This window comes from Saprolegnia diclina (genome assembly GCF_000281045.1).
Source record: "Saprolegnia diclina VS20 unplaced genomic scaffold supercont1.136, whole genome shotgun sequence".
In the NCBI taxonomy this organism is placed as follows: Eukaryota; Oomycota; class Saprolegniomycetes; order Saprolegniales; family Saprolegniaceae; genus Saprolegnia; species Saprolegnia diclina.
The window spans coordinates 2,805-20,426 of NW_008246203.1; the positions used below are offsets into that span (position 1 = coordinate 2,805).

At 55.4% G+C, this 17,622-nt stretch overlaps 8 protein-coding genes across 9 annotated transcripts; 4 read left to right on the forward strand and 4 right to left on the reverse strand.

Moving 5' to 3' along the window:
* The first annotated feature begins 690 nt into the window (after window positions 1-690).
* Window positions 691-2,623, forward strand: SDRG_16563 (hypothetical protein). The gene is made up of 8 exons (XM_008622778.1): window positions 691-743; window positions 799-936; window positions 985-1,161; window positions 1,206-1,301; window positions 1,355-1,678; window positions 1,731-1,890; window positions 1,944-2,056; window positions 2,115-2,623. The coding sequence occupies exons 1-8, from the start codon at window positions 714-716 to the stop codon at window positions 2,502-2,504; spliced, it is 1,428 nt and encodes a 475-aa protein (XP_008621000.1). The 5' UTR covers window positions 691-713; the 3' UTR covers window positions 2,505-2,623.
* Window positions 2,539-3,615, reverse strand: SDRG_16564 (hypothetical protein; the record flags this gene model as incomplete). The annotated part of the gene is made up of 1 exon (XM_008622779.1): window positions 2,539-3,615. One exon carries the CDS (start codon window positions 3,613-3,615, stop codon window positions 2,539-2,541), a length of 1,077 nt encoding a protein of 358 aa, XP_008621001.1.
* Window positions 3,616-4,297: 682 nt separating this feature from the next.
* SDRG_16565 lies at window positions 4,298-6,775 on the forward strand. Of its 2 annotated transcripts, XM_008622780.1 has the most exons (11): window positions 4,298-4,630; window positions 4,684-4,721; window positions 4,770-5,174; window positions 5,221-5,434; window positions 5,490-5,618; window positions 5,670-5,768; window positions 5,817-5,906; window positions 5,961-6,104; window positions 6,150-6,252; window positions 6,293-6,447; window positions 6,502-6,775. In XM_008622780.1, exons 1-11 carry the CDS (start codon window positions 4,361-4,363, stop codon window positions 6,706-6,708), a joined length of 1,854 nt encoding a protein of 617 aa, XP_008621002.1. In that variant the 5' UTR covers window positions 4,298-4,360; the 3' UTR covers window positions 6,709-6,775. The 2 variants fall into 2 exon arrangements, with proteins under 2 accessions (XP_008621002.1, XP_008621003.1); XM_008622781.1 differs by having other exon boundaries at window positions 6,150-6,447.
* On the reverse strand, window positions 6,732-8,422 carry SDRG_16566 (cell division cycle 20, cofactor-APC complex). Its single transcript, XM_008622782.1, has 2 exons — window positions 8,136-8,422; window positions 6,732-8,088 (listed from the first exon to the last, which is right to left on the reverse strand). Exons 1-2 carry the CDS (start codon window positions 8,382-8,384, stop codon window positions 6,781-6,783), a joined length of 1,557 nt encoding a protein of 518 aa, XP_008621004.1. The 5' UTR covers window positions 8,385-8,422; the 3' UTR covers window positions 6,732-6,780.
* Window positions 8,423-8,948: 526 nt separating this feature from the next.
* Window positions 8,949-10,441, reverse strand: SDRG_16567 (hypothetical protein). Its single transcript, XM_008622783.1, has 5 exons — window positions 10,057-10,441; window positions 9,964-10,009; window positions 9,874-9,914; window positions 9,733-9,819; window positions 8,949-9,681 (listed from the first exon to the last, which is right to left on the reverse strand). The coding sequence occupies exons 1-5, from the start codon at window positions 10,377-10,379 to the stop codon at window positions 9,102-9,104; spliced, it is 1,077 nt and encodes a 358-aa protein (XP_008621005.1). The 5' UTR covers window positions 10,380-10,441; the 3' UTR covers window positions 8,949-9,101.
* Window positions 10,442-10,952: 511 nt separating this feature from the next.
* Window positions 10,953-12,492, forward strand: SDRG_16568 (hypothetical protein). Its single transcript, XM_008622784.1, has 8 exons — window positions 10,953-11,123; window positions 11,179-11,331; window positions 11,393-11,683; window positions 11,736-11,807; window positions 11,885-11,962; window positions 12,011-12,148; window positions 12,199-12,243; window positions 12,289-12,492. Exons 1-8 carry the CDS (start codon window positions 10,977-10,979, stop codon window positions 12,337-12,339), a joined length of 975 nt encoding a protein of 324 aa, XP_008621006.1. The 5' UTR covers window positions 10,953-10,976; the 3' UTR covers window positions 12,340-12,492.
* Window positions 12,352-12,927, reverse strand: SDRG_16569 (AP-4 complex subunit sigma). The gene is made up of 2 exons (XM_008622785.1): window positions 12,574-12,927; window positions 12,352-12,528 (listed from the first exon to the last, which is right to left on the reverse strand). Exons 1-2 carry the CDS (start codon window positions 12,883-12,885, stop codon window positions 12,406-12,408), a joined length of 435 nt encoding a protein of 144 aa, XP_008621007.1. The 5' UTR covers window positions 12,886-12,927; the 3' UTR covers window positions 12,352-12,405.
* Window positions 12,928-13,556: 629 nt separating this feature from the next.
* Window positions 13,557-17,503, forward strand: SDRG_16570 (hypothetical protein; the record flags this gene model as incomplete). The annotated part of the gene is made up of 8 exons (XM_008622786.1): window positions 13,557-14,593; window positions 14,642-15,113; window positions 15,160-15,279; window positions 15,334-15,444; window positions 15,491-16,267; window positions 16,307-16,542; window positions 16,596-17,158; window positions 17,211-17,503. The coding sequence occupies 8 exons, from the start codon at window positions 13,557-13,559 to the stop codon at window positions 17,501-17,503; spliced, it is 3,609 nt and encodes a 1,202-aa protein (XP_008621008.1).
* Between the last annotated feature and the right edge of the window lie 119 nt (window positions 17,504-17,622).

Consider the following 17,622-nt stretch of genomic DNA (forward strand, 5'->3'; position numbering starts at 1 on the left):
GCGCTGCGACAGCGTTTCGCCGAGCTCGACTGTTGGGCCACGTGCTGCGGCTGAAGGAAGAGTCCCTCTTACCATGCTTTCTTACTAAAACTGTGGTTGTTCGCTTCTCAGCCCCGCCCAAGGCGTCCTGAATTAGGTCGTACCAAAATCATGCCACCCATCGTTGTGCACCGCGACCTCCAGTCGCTGACGTCGCCTCAGTTGCAGGCATCCCTCGAGGACCCCAACAAACTACGTAGCTCTGCCGCCGATCGCGACGCCAGCTCACGAAGCCTATAAGAAATTACTGAACTTGTCGTTACGGGTCACTCGCAAGCGCCCTCGGGCGACGACAAAAGAGCACGACGCTGCCCTGCGTCGCCACCTGCGTAACCACGGCCCGCCAAGTGAATTATGAAGTTGATTGCTAGTCCCTACACATGCGAGATCTTAGTAGCAAATAAGAAAACGCGAAACGCGTTCATTTCTGCTGAGTAAGCCCTATCTCGGAAGGCAAAATCAACAGAATCTCAACAATGCATCCCCGCTTGCACAAATAACTTGTCATTGTTGTTGGTAAATACTTTGCTTTATTGTGCCTTAGTACATTTTATCATTTTGTAGTGCTTGAGAGGGGTGATTGAATGCATCATGGTGCACCGCCATGCCTGATGCCCCGCCTTGAATGTCTCAAATCGCACTTAACGATTTCGCACTTACACGGGTATTTTCTGATGCGCAGCTCGACGGGGAACGTGCGATCGGTGCGTCCTCGTCATTGGTAGCGGAACTGACGTGTGATGAGACCGTGCTGTATAGGTGTGTCTTGTGCCTACAGGCCTCCTAAACATGGAGGGGAAGGTCCTTCCGAATGCGCACGCTTTTGCGGACCTGAACGACGACAGCGACATCGAGCTCGTCGTTGGTTCCATGGCCGGGAAGGTCGCCGTCTTCAAGGTGTTACGCGCCTGCACTTGATATCTCTCTTATGCATGTCTGCAATAGGGCCTCTCGTCGCCGGAAGCAGTCTATGGCTGCGAGCTTGATGGCTGCATCACTGCGATCGTCGCACATACGACGCGGACGCTCGGCTGCCGCCTCTTTGTCGCGACCGCTGAAGGCCGATGTTTCGTCTTGCAAAAACGCGCAGACGCTGACGCACTCATGCTCCTTGCACAGTTTGTATGCTCGTTGCTTTGGCAAAAATCGTCATCAGAATGGCGTAGGCAATTCCACTAAACGTGAGCGCTGGTGCCGTGCTTCACGATCGACTGTACCTCGGCACGCGCGACGCGACGATTCATCTCTTCAACATTGAGCACGTAAACTCGTCTTGTTGTGAGTGAATCGTTGCTGAAGTCAGCAACACCATTAGGTCCAAAACATCACTGAAGAAAAGAAGATCCGCGTCCCCGGTGAAGTCGAGTCTATGACGCGGCAGAAAATAAAGTCCCATGGGCATACTGGCGCTTCGGACGCGCGACCACTTGTCGTGTGCTTGAACAACGGCGCTGTCTTTGAGCTCAAGCACTTGACATCCATGGTGCAGCTGCAGGCGCCGTGGCCGAGCGGCGGCCGGGCGTTTGCACTCACGCAGCTCAAGTCGCAGGGTGTGAACGCCCTCGATGCGTTTGGCTGTCTCGACGGTGCCGTGGAGCTGCGCCATGCTGAGACCAGCGACGTGCTCTGGTCTCTCCAGGTATGCCTTTCTCGATATTGCCTACGATTGGATGGAATCGATAACTGCGTAGTTACCAGACGCGCTACTGATGATGGCAACAATCACTCTCTTCGCGAATGGTGATGAAGAAATCGCGCTTTGTTGCTGGAACGGCGACGTGTACCTCGTCAACAAAGATGGCTCCCAGCTGCGGTTTACGATCCCGTTTTCGATCACTGCGTTCTTTTCAGGTACGACGACTCGATGCATTGTCAGGTGCAACTATACTATACGGGCTGTTTAGGAGCGTTTGCGGTCGGTGGCGAAGACACACTCTTTTGCGCCACAACGTCGGGAGGCATTTTGTACTACAGCGGCATTGGCCAGTCGATCCGCCATATTCGGCATCACAGTGTGGTACTAGCTCAAAGGAGGTGTCCAAATGTTTGGTAAATTCACGTGACATCCACCGTAGCTCGAAGCAATCGAGAGAGCGGATCTTCAGTCGACACTGGGCTCCAGCGAGAAGCGTCGTGCCCTTGTCGCATCCCTCCAGAAGTTTCTGTTGCCAACGACGTCAATCAAGGACGATGCACCGACGCTTGCCGCTTGCTTGCGTGCGCTCGTCTACACCCCAAATACGATCTTAGCGGCACCCCCGCTAGCGGATGATACATCAGGGCTCTTGCCACTCCCACCCGTCCTCGCACCTGATACAACTGCGGAGGACGATGAAGACGACGACGACGTGGCGCCGTTACCCAGCTCGCCGGTCGAAGCGTCGCTTTTGCTTCATCATGACGCAACGACGCCACCGGCACCACGCACAAAGAAAAGTCGGCGCAAACAGCAGCAAAAGCGGTAATGCTACATTCCGATAAAGGCTAGATTTCGAGATTTTAATGCAACACGGCGCTGCGCACTTGGTGGGCGACTTGTACAAGGTCTCCGACCGTCTTGGGTCCCCGAAGCAGCACTTGGCACATGAATGCCTTCGTCTGCTCCATCGCACTCTGGAACGAGCCTTGAGCTTGGCGGTGGAAGTCGTCATATGCATGCAGCGAGACAGAAAAGAGCTCGCGGAGGCCAATTGGGTCTTCGAAGAGCCGCCAGTACACCTCGTCACGTTCGACAAACCGACCGGTTGGAAGGTCCAGGAGGTCCGCGATGAGAGCGCCGAGATGAAGAGCGACCATGGCAAACGCGTACGCTGGGCGTGGAGGTAGCATCTCGAGGCATGCGCTGCGGTGAACTTCGCAAAAGAATACGAGCGCGTGGAGAGTAAAGACGCTGGACGGCGAGTTTTGAAGCACGGAGATCGGATCGTCGGACGGGAATCCAAGCTCAGTCCATGCGGGAGGGCTGGCGTCGCCATGAATACTCGTCCAAAGACGCCGAAGAAGATCCATGTGGTCGCGGTTTGCATCCGAAAACACTGCGCGGCTAAGGCTCGCCGCCGCCGAGAGTTGCTGGAGTGCTGCGGCCGACGGCTTTTCGTCGCCCGACTGCGAGTTGAAGTAGCGCCCGGCAGTAAACTCGACAGTCTCCCAAACGCGCGCGCTTGTTTTGGAAAGCTGCTCCTTGCCCGAGGCCTTGAGGCTCTTCCACATTGAGTTGAGGCCGCCCTTTGACGTCGCCTTGACCGGCGACGCACGGAAGAAGTGCTCAAACTGCTCGTACTCGGGCGCGTCGATTTGCGAGCTGTAGATCGGATACGCTTGTGGAGAGGACGAAAGCTGCAGGACCTTCACGAGTACGTGGCCCGACGGCAGAGTCTCGGCGTCGTCGCCGAGGTCACGCCACACGTAGCCGCCGCTCGTGGTCTCTTGGAGGCGGAAGTGGTACTTGCCCTCGAAGGGGAACGCATGGCGCAATGACGCGACGGTCGCACCCTGCGGCAGGAGCACACTGGATGGCTCGTCGTCCTCGGCGCCGCAGAAGACGAACCTGCACAAGACGCTGTCGTGGGTCCCCATCTTTCGATTCTCCGTTTTTCAATACGTCGTTTTGTGAAACTCAAGAAGCTGGTTTTTGAGTCGAGCAAGGAGAGCACATTTCATTGGCCGTTTTCATATTTATTAGCCAATCCGTGACACGGACGTGCATCTCAGCGTGCATGTGAGGTTGGTCGATGGCGAGTCGCCATGATTTGTCGACCGAACTGCGTTTGAAAATGGAATCGTCCAAATTTAGCATGGCGATAGAAAATTCTTAGGAGAGCATTTATCACTAGATTTCGTCGTCGCCCGAGGTGTGCAGGGCAAGAATTCGACGATCAAAGACTCGACCAGATGAGACACTTGTGGGACTTACCAAAGTAGATGTAAATTATGCAAATTGCTGTCGTCAATCTGCACCACGTCCCTTGACCACGTCCTAGATTCTACTTACAGGAGAGCAATGCTCCGACCGCGCTACGTCGTCTCCAATAGGCATATCTCTGGCTCGTCATGGAGCGGGTAACAAAAGTCAGCGATCGACCTTCGCTGCGGTGCGCAGACTTATCAGTGGATAAAAGACCAGCAAGTGTGGATGCCCTAATTTATGCATCTTTACTCTGCATTTGTGTCGAGGAGCCCAACCACTTGGCATCCCTCTGTCGGTATGGATAGCCCAATCTCATTGCGATGGTTAGTGCCAGTAGCCGTTTCTCTCCAGCGCGGATTTCCCAAGCATCGCCAACCGGACACACTCAGCGGTTTCGCACAATCCGGTGAGGTTATGGCGAGCAAGGAAGCGGGGGAGGCACGGACGTCGAACACGGCCTCGGCAATGAGCGTCGAGAGCGTGCATCAACAGTCTGAGCTGCTCGTCATGGACTACCTCAGGGGATCTCGCTGCATGAAGACGATGGACGCGCTTTCGCGCTGGATCTCGGACAAGGCGAGGAAGTCGTCGCCCAAGTCCCACAGCGCCAGCGAGCTTTTCAACAAGGACGTCGCTGCGCGTAAAAACTCAAGTCCGAAGTCTAGCTCCGTTCTCGAATACATGGTATTCTAGTCACCTACTGCTTTTGGTGGCTCATGGCGTTGCGATACACGTAGATTGGACGCCGGAAACAGTCCAAGTCCCATCGCTTGAGGTAATGTAGACTCTTCTTTTTCGATGTAAAACAAGGGACGCCTACTAGTTGTGTGAGCCCGGATGTCTTGGCGTGCATGTCGGTCTCTCCGACTGATGCATCCTTGCCAACATGGACAGCCGAGGAGGTTGTGATGCTCAAGAAGGCGGCCAAGAGTACGCAGAGCATTACGGACAAGACCGAGCGCTGGAAAAACGTCAGTGCCGTTCTCGGCCGAAGCAAACGCGAGTGCTACGACAAGTACAAGGAGATCAAGAGAGAGCGCAAAAATTTATCCAAGGTTGGCGACGCTGAAACACCTCGCGCAAAGAACAAGGACGTCGAAGCGCCCAACTCCAAGAGTAAGGGGCGCTCAAGTGATCAAAAGAAGCCACTCGACGACGATAAAGGATCTGGATCCACATGGGGAAGCTCGCGGGCTGCGTCCGCGACTGTTGCACCTGACCGCCGCGCGTACACATGTCCGACACATAGTAGCGTCTGAATTGTGGTCGCGTAGGGCAAGCAAGTACGAAGCCGTCGTGGAAAATGACGTTGTTGATGACGACATAATCGACGACGCCCCGAGTGCGCTAGTGAAGCAGGCGGTAGGGCGTCCACTGGCACTAGCGACGTCCATCGGCCGATCGCTCACAAGCGCCGAAGTGTCGGCTATGCGCATCTTACTCTTTGGCGAGGCCAAGAAAGGCCTCACGTCGCACTGGACAGCACAGGTTTATATATTGACCACTCTATGGCTTCGTTTTTGCCAACGGTGCTTTATGCCAGGGGTTCCCATTTGCACCCGTGCCTGGGTATGGCATTGTGCAGCACGAAGGCGGTCCATGCGGCGTCATGGCAGTTGTCCAGGCCTACACGTTGTATTTCCTCTTCCAAAACACCACATGTTGGCAAGAGGTAGTAGAATGATATTGCCCTTTGCAATGTAATCTATATATGAAATTGTAGCCGCGCGCGGACGAGCTCCGGACCGCCCTTACCGACGCGCTGACACACATTGTATGGCAAGCAAGCGACGGCTCTCAATGCACTATGGCCCTTCCCGGCGTATTTTGCTCCAACATAGTGTCGTGAACCTAAAGAAAGACATTGTAGGCTCAACCTACAATCGAGCACGTACGCGTAACATCGTCACTCTTGTCGCGTTCAGCTGCCCGCGAATTCATCTCGACCCATATTGACGAGGTGCGTTATTTTTTGCAGTATACTATATGGATGAGAAGACTAACACAAACTCAGTATCTAGCCTCGCGTGGCTCTGGCGTGATTCTACTTGTCGCGAGTGTTCTCTTGACCCGTGGCCTCGCAACAATTGCTGCCGACATGGACGCACCTGACGGAGCAACGCCGACGCTGGTCGGTGCTCATGACTATTGCACGCAAGTTAGTACACGGGTGCTGTTTGCACAGATGATTGAAGGCCAGTAGGAACTCGTGAATTTGCTTCTTGTTGGATACGCGTGCAGCAACGTGTTTGATGGCACACAAGACCTCGGTGACGGCCTCACACTGCGTGGCATTGGCCGCCAAGGTTTGATGCATAGTCGTTTCTATCTTCGAGCCACGCCTAGGCCTTGTGGGCTTCCTAACGCTGTTTGAGGCTTACGAGTACATGGTGGTGGGTGCATTCTTGAAGGCGCCTACGGCTCCCGTTTGGGTCGTTTGCAGCGAGTCACACTACTCAGTTCTGTTTGCGAACCCCGACGCAGCGACATCGCCCGCATCGGTGCGTTGTCGTTCTCTCATACACATAGCCAGCCGATTGAAATCCATTCTGCAGACGGAAACGATCGTGGAGCTTCTCTACTACGATGGACTCGCCAACCAAGACGAACCCATCCAGCTCAGCGTTTCGCCATTCGGGCTTGCTGCGCCCAAGAAGCCACGCCATGACGACAACTCGCTTACGCCGCCATTGGACCTGGTAATCCGCACCAAGTGGCCGCGGGGCACCGTCGACTGGCATGGCACCGAGCCTCTCTTGTAACCTGCAAGAAATCTACCACTACGTACTAGTACATAATTCAGAATATATTGCACACATTAGTCGGTGGTGTGTCTATCGAATACTGGCGGCGCGTAGACCAGTCGCCGGCGGGACCTTGGCCTTTGACGAGACAGCAGGCGGTGAGAAGATGTTCCAGAAGCGCAAAGTTTCGTCGGCGGCGCCAGAGACGACTGTCGTAGCGTCGGGGCCGGCCGCGAGGTGCAGGACGCGCGCAGAGTGGCCCGTGAGCTCCTTCACCTTGCGCATTGCAGGGTACGACCATAGGCAGAGTTCGTTCTGCGCGTAGCCATGCGAACTCAGAAGCTCCTTCTCGCTCGTCGACCAGAGCAGTGCACATACCTGCGAGCCCGTGTCGGTCGACTGGAGGAGGCTGCCCGTCTGCGCGTTCCACAACTTGATCGTGCGGTCGGCCGTGCCGCCGCCAGAGGCGAGGACGTGGCGGTCCCACGGGCACCACGCGAGCGCCTTGACGGCAGCGCAGTGGTCCGTGAGTTTGTGCATCGGAGTTGTTTGCATTTGGTTCCAGATGCAGAGCGCGTTGTCGTTGCCACCGGATGCGAGTTTGGAACCATCGGGTGACCAGCGCAGACCACAGACCTCTTGTTCGTGGCTGTTGAGCGTCGCAACGATGTGCGACGCAACGCGGACGTCGTGGTGAATGATCGACGTGTCGCGCGAGCCCGACGAGAGCACGTGGCGATTCCACGAGAGAGCACCAACACGTGCCGAGTGACCGTTGAGCGTCCGGAGTAGTTTGGCGTTGGTTGTGTCCCAAAGCTGCACCGTGGCATCGCTCGAGCCAACTGCGAGCGTACTGCCTTCCTGGATCCAAGAGACGGAGCTAATGTACTCATCGCCGTCAAGCGCCATGAGCTCGTCGATGGCGCCCGTCGCGGCGTTCCAGAGGTACAACGACGCGCCGAGCGCAACTGCAAGCACATTGTTTTTTCCCCACGACAGGAGGTTGAGGTAGTAGTCGTCCATGAGCTCGGGTGCGTCGAGAACCTTGGTCGGCGCGGACGGGATATGGCGCGTCAGCAGCGGCTTAATCTTGGACGACGTCGCACGCTTGTTGTACATGACGTTGAGAGCACCCTTGAATGACGCTGGGTCGTCTGCGGCAGGAGGCTTGTCCTTGAAGGTAAGAATGCGGTGGCCTTCAAGGTCACTCGTGCCCAGGAGCGACTTGGCCAAGCACGTTTGAAAAGTCTGCTGCGATGGACTGTCGGGCGCCACGATCGATGCAGGCGTTGGGTTTGCCACCGAGGGTTGCGCCGCCTTCGCTTCGAACGGCGCCGTGACTTTAAGACTCGAGACTTTCATGTCCATGGCCGACCGATTCGGAATGAAGCGATCATTCTAGCCGTAACGTGACCTGCAGCTCTTTAGCGCCATGGAAATAGTACCGTGATCTTCTTTCGCTTCGCCGGCGACGGCGACACGGCTTCGACCTTCTTTTTGCGCTTCCAGCGAGGGATGACACTCGATTCGAGCGGGCCTGCCGTCATCTGCAAGAGAAGCTCCATTTCCGCCGCAGCATTCACCTGCTTCTTCGTCTTTGCTTGGTCCTTCGCCGTCGATGGCGTTGGCTTGTTCGTCGACGAGCGGCTTAGAGACCGCGGGGGCGTCCGTGCCGGCGTCGACGACGTGGCCATGGCTGACAGCAGATTGAACTCTGCTTTGAAAATTTGAACCAATCGTCTTTGTATTTGTATAGTATAGACACACCAAATTAGACCAAATCTAAGCACGGGCCAATCAGAGACAGGACAGGCTCAACCCAACTGGCTCGTCCATGGGACGTCCATGCCGCCAGCCCATTTTCCCGCCAGCCTCTCGCTGGGATCCAGAGTAGACTCGTGACGAGCCCGAGCAATGCAGTGCATGCGATTCCGCGTGCATCGGTTTCCGTGATTGAATATACTAGTAGTAAACGTGTTGGGGCCAAGAACCGAGAATTTCCCCCGGTCTGTCATTTTGCACTTGCCGTATCGCACAGCGGCGTTGCGCCTACCGTTGACCAACGATTCTTGCGTGCTCGCGCATACTTTATATCGGCAACGTTAGTGCGATGCTCCTACGCATGAAATAGTGACTACACGCTGGGTGCGAGCACCACCGGAGGAACGTACCGTAATTGGGCGCGATACGATGATTGCATTCGTTGAAATTGAGCTGGCAAGTGAGATGAGGGTACTGTATGGTCTGGATCAGGACACCGACTCATCGTTGCTAAGGTTTTACAGCTACAAAACAGCAAAGCACCGTCAGAGTAAGTGTCCTCCTCAAAAACGCACGTTCGTAGCGCACAATTATGGCCCTACTTGAACTAGTAGGTATCGCACCCAGCAGACATGCAATGTCGTCTAGTGTTAAATCTCAAAATCAATATCCGTCGTGTACAGAATGTCCGTCGTCTTCCCATCGACAAACTGGACGCGGAAGACGTCGCGGCTCACTTGAACGTACATGAAGCCGTGGACCATATCGACATGCACCAAGTCTGGATTCGCCCGGGCTTGGGGTCGGAGCTCATGGAGGTTGTAGCCACCGGCACCAGACGTGAAGAAGCTCAATTGATCGCGCTTGATGTGCTGGAGAGCGTGGTCGTGCCCGTTGAAGTACGCATGCACCTTGTGTTTCTGTAAAAGTGGCTTGAGGTGCGCGATAAGCTCGGGCGTGTCACCGTTTCCGGCGTAGCTGTGTACGGCCCAGTGCCCGACAACGATTGTCCACAGCCGCGTGATTTGCTTGGGTGCGCTTTGGCTCAGGGTGCGCTCGAGCCATTCGTATTGCGCTGACCGCGTCTCCGGCGAAGTCTGGTCGTTCATCGCCGCTGTACAACGAAAATCCCGGTCATTCGCTGTCTGACCGCACACGAGGTCGCACACGTCAAGTACGACCACACGGAGCAGTGTTGACTCGTCCACGCGTTGGTCAAATGTATAGTACCTATGCCCAGATCATTCCTTCGTACCCCGAAAGAGATACGCCGAGAGGTACCGTTGCGGAAACTTCCAGACGTTGTTCGTACGCTTCGCGTAGTTAAGCATCGCATCGATGCTGCCCTCGCAGTCGTGGTTTCCGATGCTACAACGCAAGTGTGGTTAGACTACTAGTACACAACTAAACTGCGGGCCTTACCTAATGTACCACGGAATCTTGAGCGACGGGTGCTTGTAGACCTAATACGAGGCACGTCAGTCGAGCCACTGGACAAGGCTTGTCATGTACGTTTTCAAACTTGCTGTAGATGATTGGGTCATCGGCTGAGAGCATTCTAGTGCAGTGATCAATGTGGTATCGAAGAGGCAATTTGGCGGGCACCCGTGGTCGTAAATCTGGTCGCCGGTAGAGAGCACAAAAGCAGCGTGGGGCTGCGTGTGGTTGACAAAGTCGGACATTGAGGCTGCGACGAGTGCCTGTGTCGCAGAGCCCGTGCCAAAGTCGCCAACGACGACGAATCCAAGCGGCGCCAATGGCGGCTGGTTGAACTGCTTGAGGCGCGACGCCAGCGCCTTGGAGCGCAGCTTGAGATCGGCCACGCGCTGGATGTCGACGCTTGTGCTTGTGATAAAGTAGCTCAAGATGTACACGCACCACGCGACAAGCAGCCCGACGCACATCCACTGCGTCAGCTTCATGCTCATCGTGCTGGTGCTGGTTGCTGCTTCCTGCCCTGGGCGACAATGTCCGGATACTGATATTTCACGCGATTTGTATTTTTCACATACTGTGGGACTGGCATGGGCTTCAGCAACAACCGCTCTGCCCCGCTGTGCACCACATCTATAGTTCAGTAGCTTAACATACTAAATAGGGAGGGTATGCAAAACTATAGCCATTCTTCGTGTTCGTAGAGGGATACTGTCAATCTGCTTCAAGCCTGCCCAAATCCAACGCCCGTGGCTCCGCACCACTGGCGAAGCGACAAATTGATCGATTTCTTGAATGAAGTGGAATCGGCCATATTAGCCTGACTAGACTGCATCCCGTCCGCTCTGAATGAAGTACAGAACAATAAGCTTATACCGTTCGGAAAAAAAGACTTTGTTGCGTAAATTGTACCGCTGCCAGCTTCTTAGAATTTGTCGCTCGTGCAATGCGGCGCTATCCCAAGCACATGAAGGAACTTACTCTGATGGTATGCTACGTGGCAGACGTGAAGAACATATTTTTCACATCGTGAAAAAGCATGATTTATCCGGTGACTTGTGAGAATCCGGATACCGTGCCAGTCGGCGACGATGGGCAATGGCATCTCGAGCCCACCGGGCGAGAAGCTCATCGGGCTGGCCAACTTCGGCAACACGTGCTACTGCAACGCTGTGCTCCAAGTACTCTACTTCTGCGAGCCATTCCGAGCTGGGCTTGCGGCGCACCACCGCCTCAAGGTAAGCAACTTGCCATTGTCGGCGCACGTCATGCGATCTTTCTGTGGCTTCGTAGGGCAAGAAGGGTGAAGCGACGCTTCTTGACTGCCTCGCCGAGCTCTTTGAGAAGATATCAACGCAAAAGCGAGCGACGGGCACAGTCACGCCCAAGTCGTTTGTTGCCAAGTTGCAGCACGACAACGAGACGTTTCGGGGCACTCTGCATCAGGTACTACAGTAGTGCAACTGAGCTTCCATCTTCTTTTTCACCGCGAGCACCTCTCGTCTAGGACGCCCATGAGTTTCTCAATTATGTTGTCAACGCTATCTGTGACTTGGTCCAAGCAGAAACAGCGAACAAGGAGCGAACGTGGGTTCACGAACTATTTGAGGGCACGCTGACGAACGAGACGACGTGCTTGGGCTGCCATGCCGTCTCACGCCGAGACGAGACTTTCTTGGACCTGAGCGTCGAGATCGAGCCGCATGCGTCCCTAACGTTTTGCCTGAAGCAGTTTGGTATGGTCGAGACATTGTCTGGCGACGACCAGTTCTCTTGCGATGCGTGCCACAGCCGCCAGGTTCCCATCCTACATGCATATTCGACACAAAAGTCGGACACTGCTATCTTAGGATGCAGAGAAGCGGCTTTTCTTGCGAGAGACGCCGCCTGTGCTGGCGTTGCACCTCAAGCGCTTCAAATTCATATCCTTTTTACGGTATCTGGACCATGCACTGCAGATATTCACCACCACTTGCTGTCCTTAACCGTACGCGTGTACATGGAAGCATCTCAATCGTTCGCCAAGCTATTTCATCGCGTGCTCTTCCCAGACGAACTTCAACTGCCTTCGCGCCTCGTAGGACGCATGGCGTTGCTAAACTGTGCAGTTCATGTGTGTCTGTAGATGCTGTCGACGTCAAATGAGACCTACGACCTTTTTGGCATTGTCGTGCACATTGGAAATGGACTCGATGAAGGCCATTATGTGAGCTTGATTTTGTGGAAGACACAATGGCTTCTCTTTGACGACGATCATGTGTCGGTGCGTCATATCGAGAATCAAGAGGTCAATGTGATTACTCTAGATTCTAGAAAGTCGACGAAGGCATGCTCGATGTGTGCTATGGCGACGGCGACGTAGGTTCTGCATGCATCTTGGACCAAACATATCATATCTGCTAGGCGACAACATCCAGTGCGACGGGGTACCTCCTCTTCTACAAGCGGCGATAGACAGCGACAACATTCGACGCAACCTCCTCGTTGTTGTCATATACTACAGTAACTTGGACACGTGGCTTACGACGACTTTTCCATGAGATGGATCGGCTTGAGGATCGAAACCTTGTTGGTCTCGACGATGCAGCCATTCATGATCATTTCGTCCAAGATAAAGTGGGCCTTCTCGAGGTTGAACATGATCTACGAACATGGGATGAGGACCTGGTGAGGTGGCAGGTGGCGTACATCAAGCTCGCAGACGCTTTCAAAGTACTTGTCCATCGTCTCGACGAGGGCATGAATGAATTCGAGCACGCCAAGCTCGTTGTCCGAGTCGTCGTTGTTGACCCCGACGATGAAGAAGAGCGACGCGTACCGGCGGTAGATGACCTTGTACCCGCGGTATTCGACGAACGAGCACTGGTTCTCGTTGCGGCCCAGGCACTTGCGGATGATCTCGGCCTCCAGCGCAACGCGCTCCGCGATCGGGAGGAAGTCGACGTACTGCGCAAGGCGCGTCTGGCCTTGCTTGTTGACCATGAGCACGAACTTGATCATGTTGTCGTCGCCTTTTCGCAAATGGGGCGGCGACGGCCAAGGGCCGGATAAAACTCTATAATAGCATACTGCAGAAGATCCGAAGATTCGGTCTGAGAGGGACTTTAACCCAACCGAGTTTTATTATCGAGTCGAACCAGGGCGGAGCGAGACTGCAGCGGCCCGCTGGCAGCTCGCGTGGGGTCGATGGGCGGTCTATTACGAGATATAACGAGGTATAACGTAAGAAATTATCCTACCATGACGCCGTCATAGATGCTGGAAGTACGCGGACTCTGAATAAAATGCAAGACACCTCGCAGCAGAAATACCTCGTGAAGCCCTACACACATAAAATGCAACGCGGGAGCCATGTATGGCATTGTTGTGCATGCACAATACAACTCTTCCAAGCGGTCATAGGCGCATGGAAGCGATTTGTGTTTACATACAGGCTATTTTCTCTGCTGCTTATCGACGGACGGCTGCCCCAAACCATCGTTGCCTCCCTGCAGCGATAAGACACAGTTTACCGTACTACATGTAGTAAAGGTAAAGGGGGTTAAAACGTTAAACGCTGTTGTAATTTAAAACAACCGACGGATGGTTAGATAAAATTGCGTCCAAATTTCAAGCTCAGCGAAAGCTGCTCAGTTCCGTTTTAGCTGCCCAGCGCACAGTCGCCGCCGCCCATGCGCCAGTCGCTGCGCCAACGAGCCAAGCCCGTGGTTCGGTCGGAGCAGCTCGGGAAGCTCCTGCGTGCGCGTGATGCAGCTGCCCGCGGAGAGAAGATCCTGAAGGACGATGACGACGATTGGTCACCCGAAGACGGCGAAGCGTCGGATGACGAAGACGACGCCATAGAGGACAGCGATGACGACATACTGCCCAAGACAAAGCAGCTCGCTCGGCGCAAGCGCCCGATATCATCAGTCCCAACTGCAACGGCCAACCCGACCGCTTCCAAGCAAGCGGCGCCGCGGGACCCTCGTCAACGACGGGCCCTCAACCCACCGTCGGTGGAAGCCGAGGTCGCACGAAAGCTCTTGGAGCTTCAGTCCAAGGTTCTGCCCGTCAAGTCGATCTTGAAGAAGGAGCGGCGACAGATCCAGGTGCTCGACGAGGCGCCCGTACAGGCTGTCACGGCAGCGCCCGCTCCCGTTGTCGTACACAAGCGGCCGAACCGCAACAAGACCGACCGCGTTGGGGCCATACTTGGTCCCAAGTCGGCCACGTTTGGCGTCGAGACGAAGTACGCCACTTCGACGCTTGCGCAGTTTTATGATGAAATTCTGGACTGGGACTTTGGCGAGGCCGTGCTGAATGACCAAAAGCCGCTCTCCGAAGCGCCAGCGACCGAGAACGTCCAGGTACCGAGCAAGTTCGAATCGTACCAGCACTACTTTAGCGTCTGGAAGCCGTTGGCAGTCCAGGAAGTGCAGGCGCAGGCTCTCAACGGCCTCTCGTCGGATCTCCCACCGGCGCTGCCGATCGTGTGCACGCCCCACGCCAGTATTGGATCGACCACGGTCAAAGTCGCGGCATCCTTCAACAAAGCTTACTCGGGCCACGACAAGCGGAAGCGCCAGCACGATGTTGCCGACATTCGGAAAGACGATCTCATCGTCGTCTCGGAAGACCCAAAGTTTCTCGCTTCGCGCGTACACGGCAAGGACGGGTCGGGGCTGCTCGGGGTTCTAGGCGTCGTCGAGTCTCAGCAAGCCTCCCGGTACCGCCGCTCTATCTTTCTCGAGACGTTTTCTGACACATGACATAGAGAAGGCCTCGTATTCGTCTCGACCTCGGCGCGCTGGCGCAGGCTGCATTGGGACGCCTCCAAGACACTGTACCTTTTCAAAGTGAACAGCCTTGTGACGAGCTTGCGTGAGTTCCGCGCGCTGTGCGAGTGTCGTGACTACAAGCTAATGCAGCTGCTTTTGTCGGGGGAGTCCGTCCCGAGCTCGATGCGCCTGGACACGCTCGGCCTTGGCTACGTGCAGTGGCTACGTAACACTTTCAACGAATCCCAGCAAGAGGCGATCACGGCCGCGGCAACGTCTCAAGGCTTTACGCTCATCAAGGGCCCGCCAGGAACGGGCAAGACGACGACACTCAAGGGTCTCCTAAACTCGTTACATCTGCGCGAGTACAACCGGTATTACAACGCAGTACTCGACGTCGCGCGCCGTCCCGACAAGGACACGTACGCAGCTTGGAAGCGCATTGGCAGCGAAAAGCCCCATATTCTCGTACGATCCCTGATTTCGTTTGCGATATGTATGACAATTTTTGTAGGTGGCAGCACCGTCCAACATTGCAGTTGACAACATCGTGGGCAAGATCATCGAAGAAGGCTTCTGCGATGGCGAGGGTCGACGCTACTTCCCGCAGATCGTCCGCGTTGGCCGAGGCGTGGTGTGTTTTTCGATACACCGTTTATATGGAACCTCATCATATGCTCTATTATAGACTGCGAATGTCAAGAGCGTGTCTTTAGAAGGGATGGTTGAATCCATCTCGTCGCAGCCGCTCGAAATAGTCGAGATGCGTGTTGGCCAGCTCACGCACGAACTTCGCATTGTACGCCACCAGGATTTGAAGTGTACATTCTAAATTTTGGTTTTAGGTGGAAGCTGACGCGGCTGTGTTGCGACAAGAGCTGCGCAACGTCATTGCATGGATCCATGGTATCGTTGAAACGAACCTCCGCGGCGTGCCCGAGTCGCCGCCTCCGCCACCGCCCATGACCCCACCTCCACCTTCGCCCCAGGCAGTTGAGATGCCTGGGACACCGCCGCCACCGCCACCGACGGAGGAATACGGCCCATCTCCAGTTGTTTCACCACCGCGCCCGGTGTCCGACATGCATGGGGGACCCCCACCCACGTCCCCACCGCGCCCACTGCAACTGGACGGTCCACCACCAATTTTTGAGCATGCTGTTTCGTTTACGACGCTGGAGGACGAAGGAACGGCGGGGACCAAGGCGGCTTTTGTGACGTACAACTCGGATGACGACGACGACGCAGTGCCTTTTTCAGCCGATGACGCGCCAACATATATGCTTTCGGAAGACGAAGAGGACGAGCCGCTGCCGGTAGCGGTGACAGCGTGTTCCACGGTCATTGACGATGATGAAGTCGACGAGCCGCTACCGCAAGTGGCTGCCGAGTGCATCCTAGAAGCTACGGATGTCGATATGACCAAAGACGATGAAGATGAAGTCGACGAGCCGCTTCCTGTGCTACCACCGACGCCGCCACGAGGACCTTCGCCCCCCGCAGAGTGCGCACCACCGCCACCGACGATGCCCGACGTCCCGCTCGTCATTGACTACAACAGCTACAAGCCGTACAAGGACATTGCGCAGCGCATCAACTTGTGCCTCGAACGCGCCAATACGGTAATCCTTGCGCTTGTGATTCGTTCTCATTCTCCATAGATTCGGCTCGAGTGGCAGCGCTACAGCATCGTGCGCCAGGCTCTACAGAACAACAAGCGTGTTCCCAAGGAGACGCAAGAACAGCTTGAAAGCTCGTTTCTCGAGTCGGCGCATATTGTGTTTACGACGCTCAGCTCCGCCGGGCACCGCGCCCTCGACGACTCGAACCGCTACGACATTCTCGTCATCGACGAAGCAGCACAAGCTGTTGAGCTCTCCACTATTATTCCGATGCGGTACCAATTTTCCTTTCAATTCAGAAGACATTCACGTTTGTGTGTATCCTTAGATTTGGCAGCAAGCAATGTGTGCTGGTCGGCGATCCACAGCAGCTGTCGGCGACCGTCTTTTCGCGCACAAGCGCACAGTCTCTCTACGAGCGGTCGCTCTTCGAGCGCCTCGAGAGTTGTGGGCACCCGGTGCACATGCTCCGCACACAGTACCGTAGTCACCCAACGATCTCGGCGTTTCCGCGGGCGTACTTTTACGGTGGCCTCCTCCAGGATGGCGACAACGTCAAGACACCCGCGTACATCAAACCGTACCACTCGCTCGCACCGGCGTTTTTGCCACTTGTGTTTTGGAACATTGTGAGCAGCCGCGAGTCAGCGGGCCCGTCGTCGCGCTCCAACCAGATGGAAATCGAGCTTGCGGTCAACTTGTATCTCACGCTCCGGAACGCGTGCCCGCCGGACGCGATCCGTGGCAAGGTCGGCGTCATTACACCCTACGCGTTCCAAATGGAAGAACTCAAGAAGGCCTTTGCTCGCGTGTGTGGTGGTGACTATGCGCACGATGTCGAAATCAACACGGTCGACGGGTACCAAGGCCGTGAGAAGGACATTATCATTCGTACGAACCTTTTGATACGAAATATTGACACTTACCAAGCGATACTATGTAGTGTCGACGGTGCGCGCGGACCCTCGAAAAGGCGTTGGGTTCCTCAGCGACATTCGGCGCATGAACGTCGCGCTGACGCGCGCCAAGTTTGCGTGCTACGTCATCGGAAGTGAAGCGACGCTCAAGTCGTCCAAGCCCTGGCGGGCGTTGCTCGACCACACGAGAAGTGCTCAGTGCATGGTGCACGTGACCAACCCACAGGAAAATTTGTTGCAACTACGCCCTGGTGGCGATCCGCCCCGGCGACCCGTGAACTTTGGCGGCCGCGGACGTGGTCGGTTCCAGCACGCCTAGATAGACGCGTAGCATAGAGACTCCTCCCTGGATATATAAAATTCAAATTGAGAGTGTGTTTGAAGCAAAACCACACTTTACGGACATTCCACGCAAGTGCGATTCGTGTTGGCACCAAC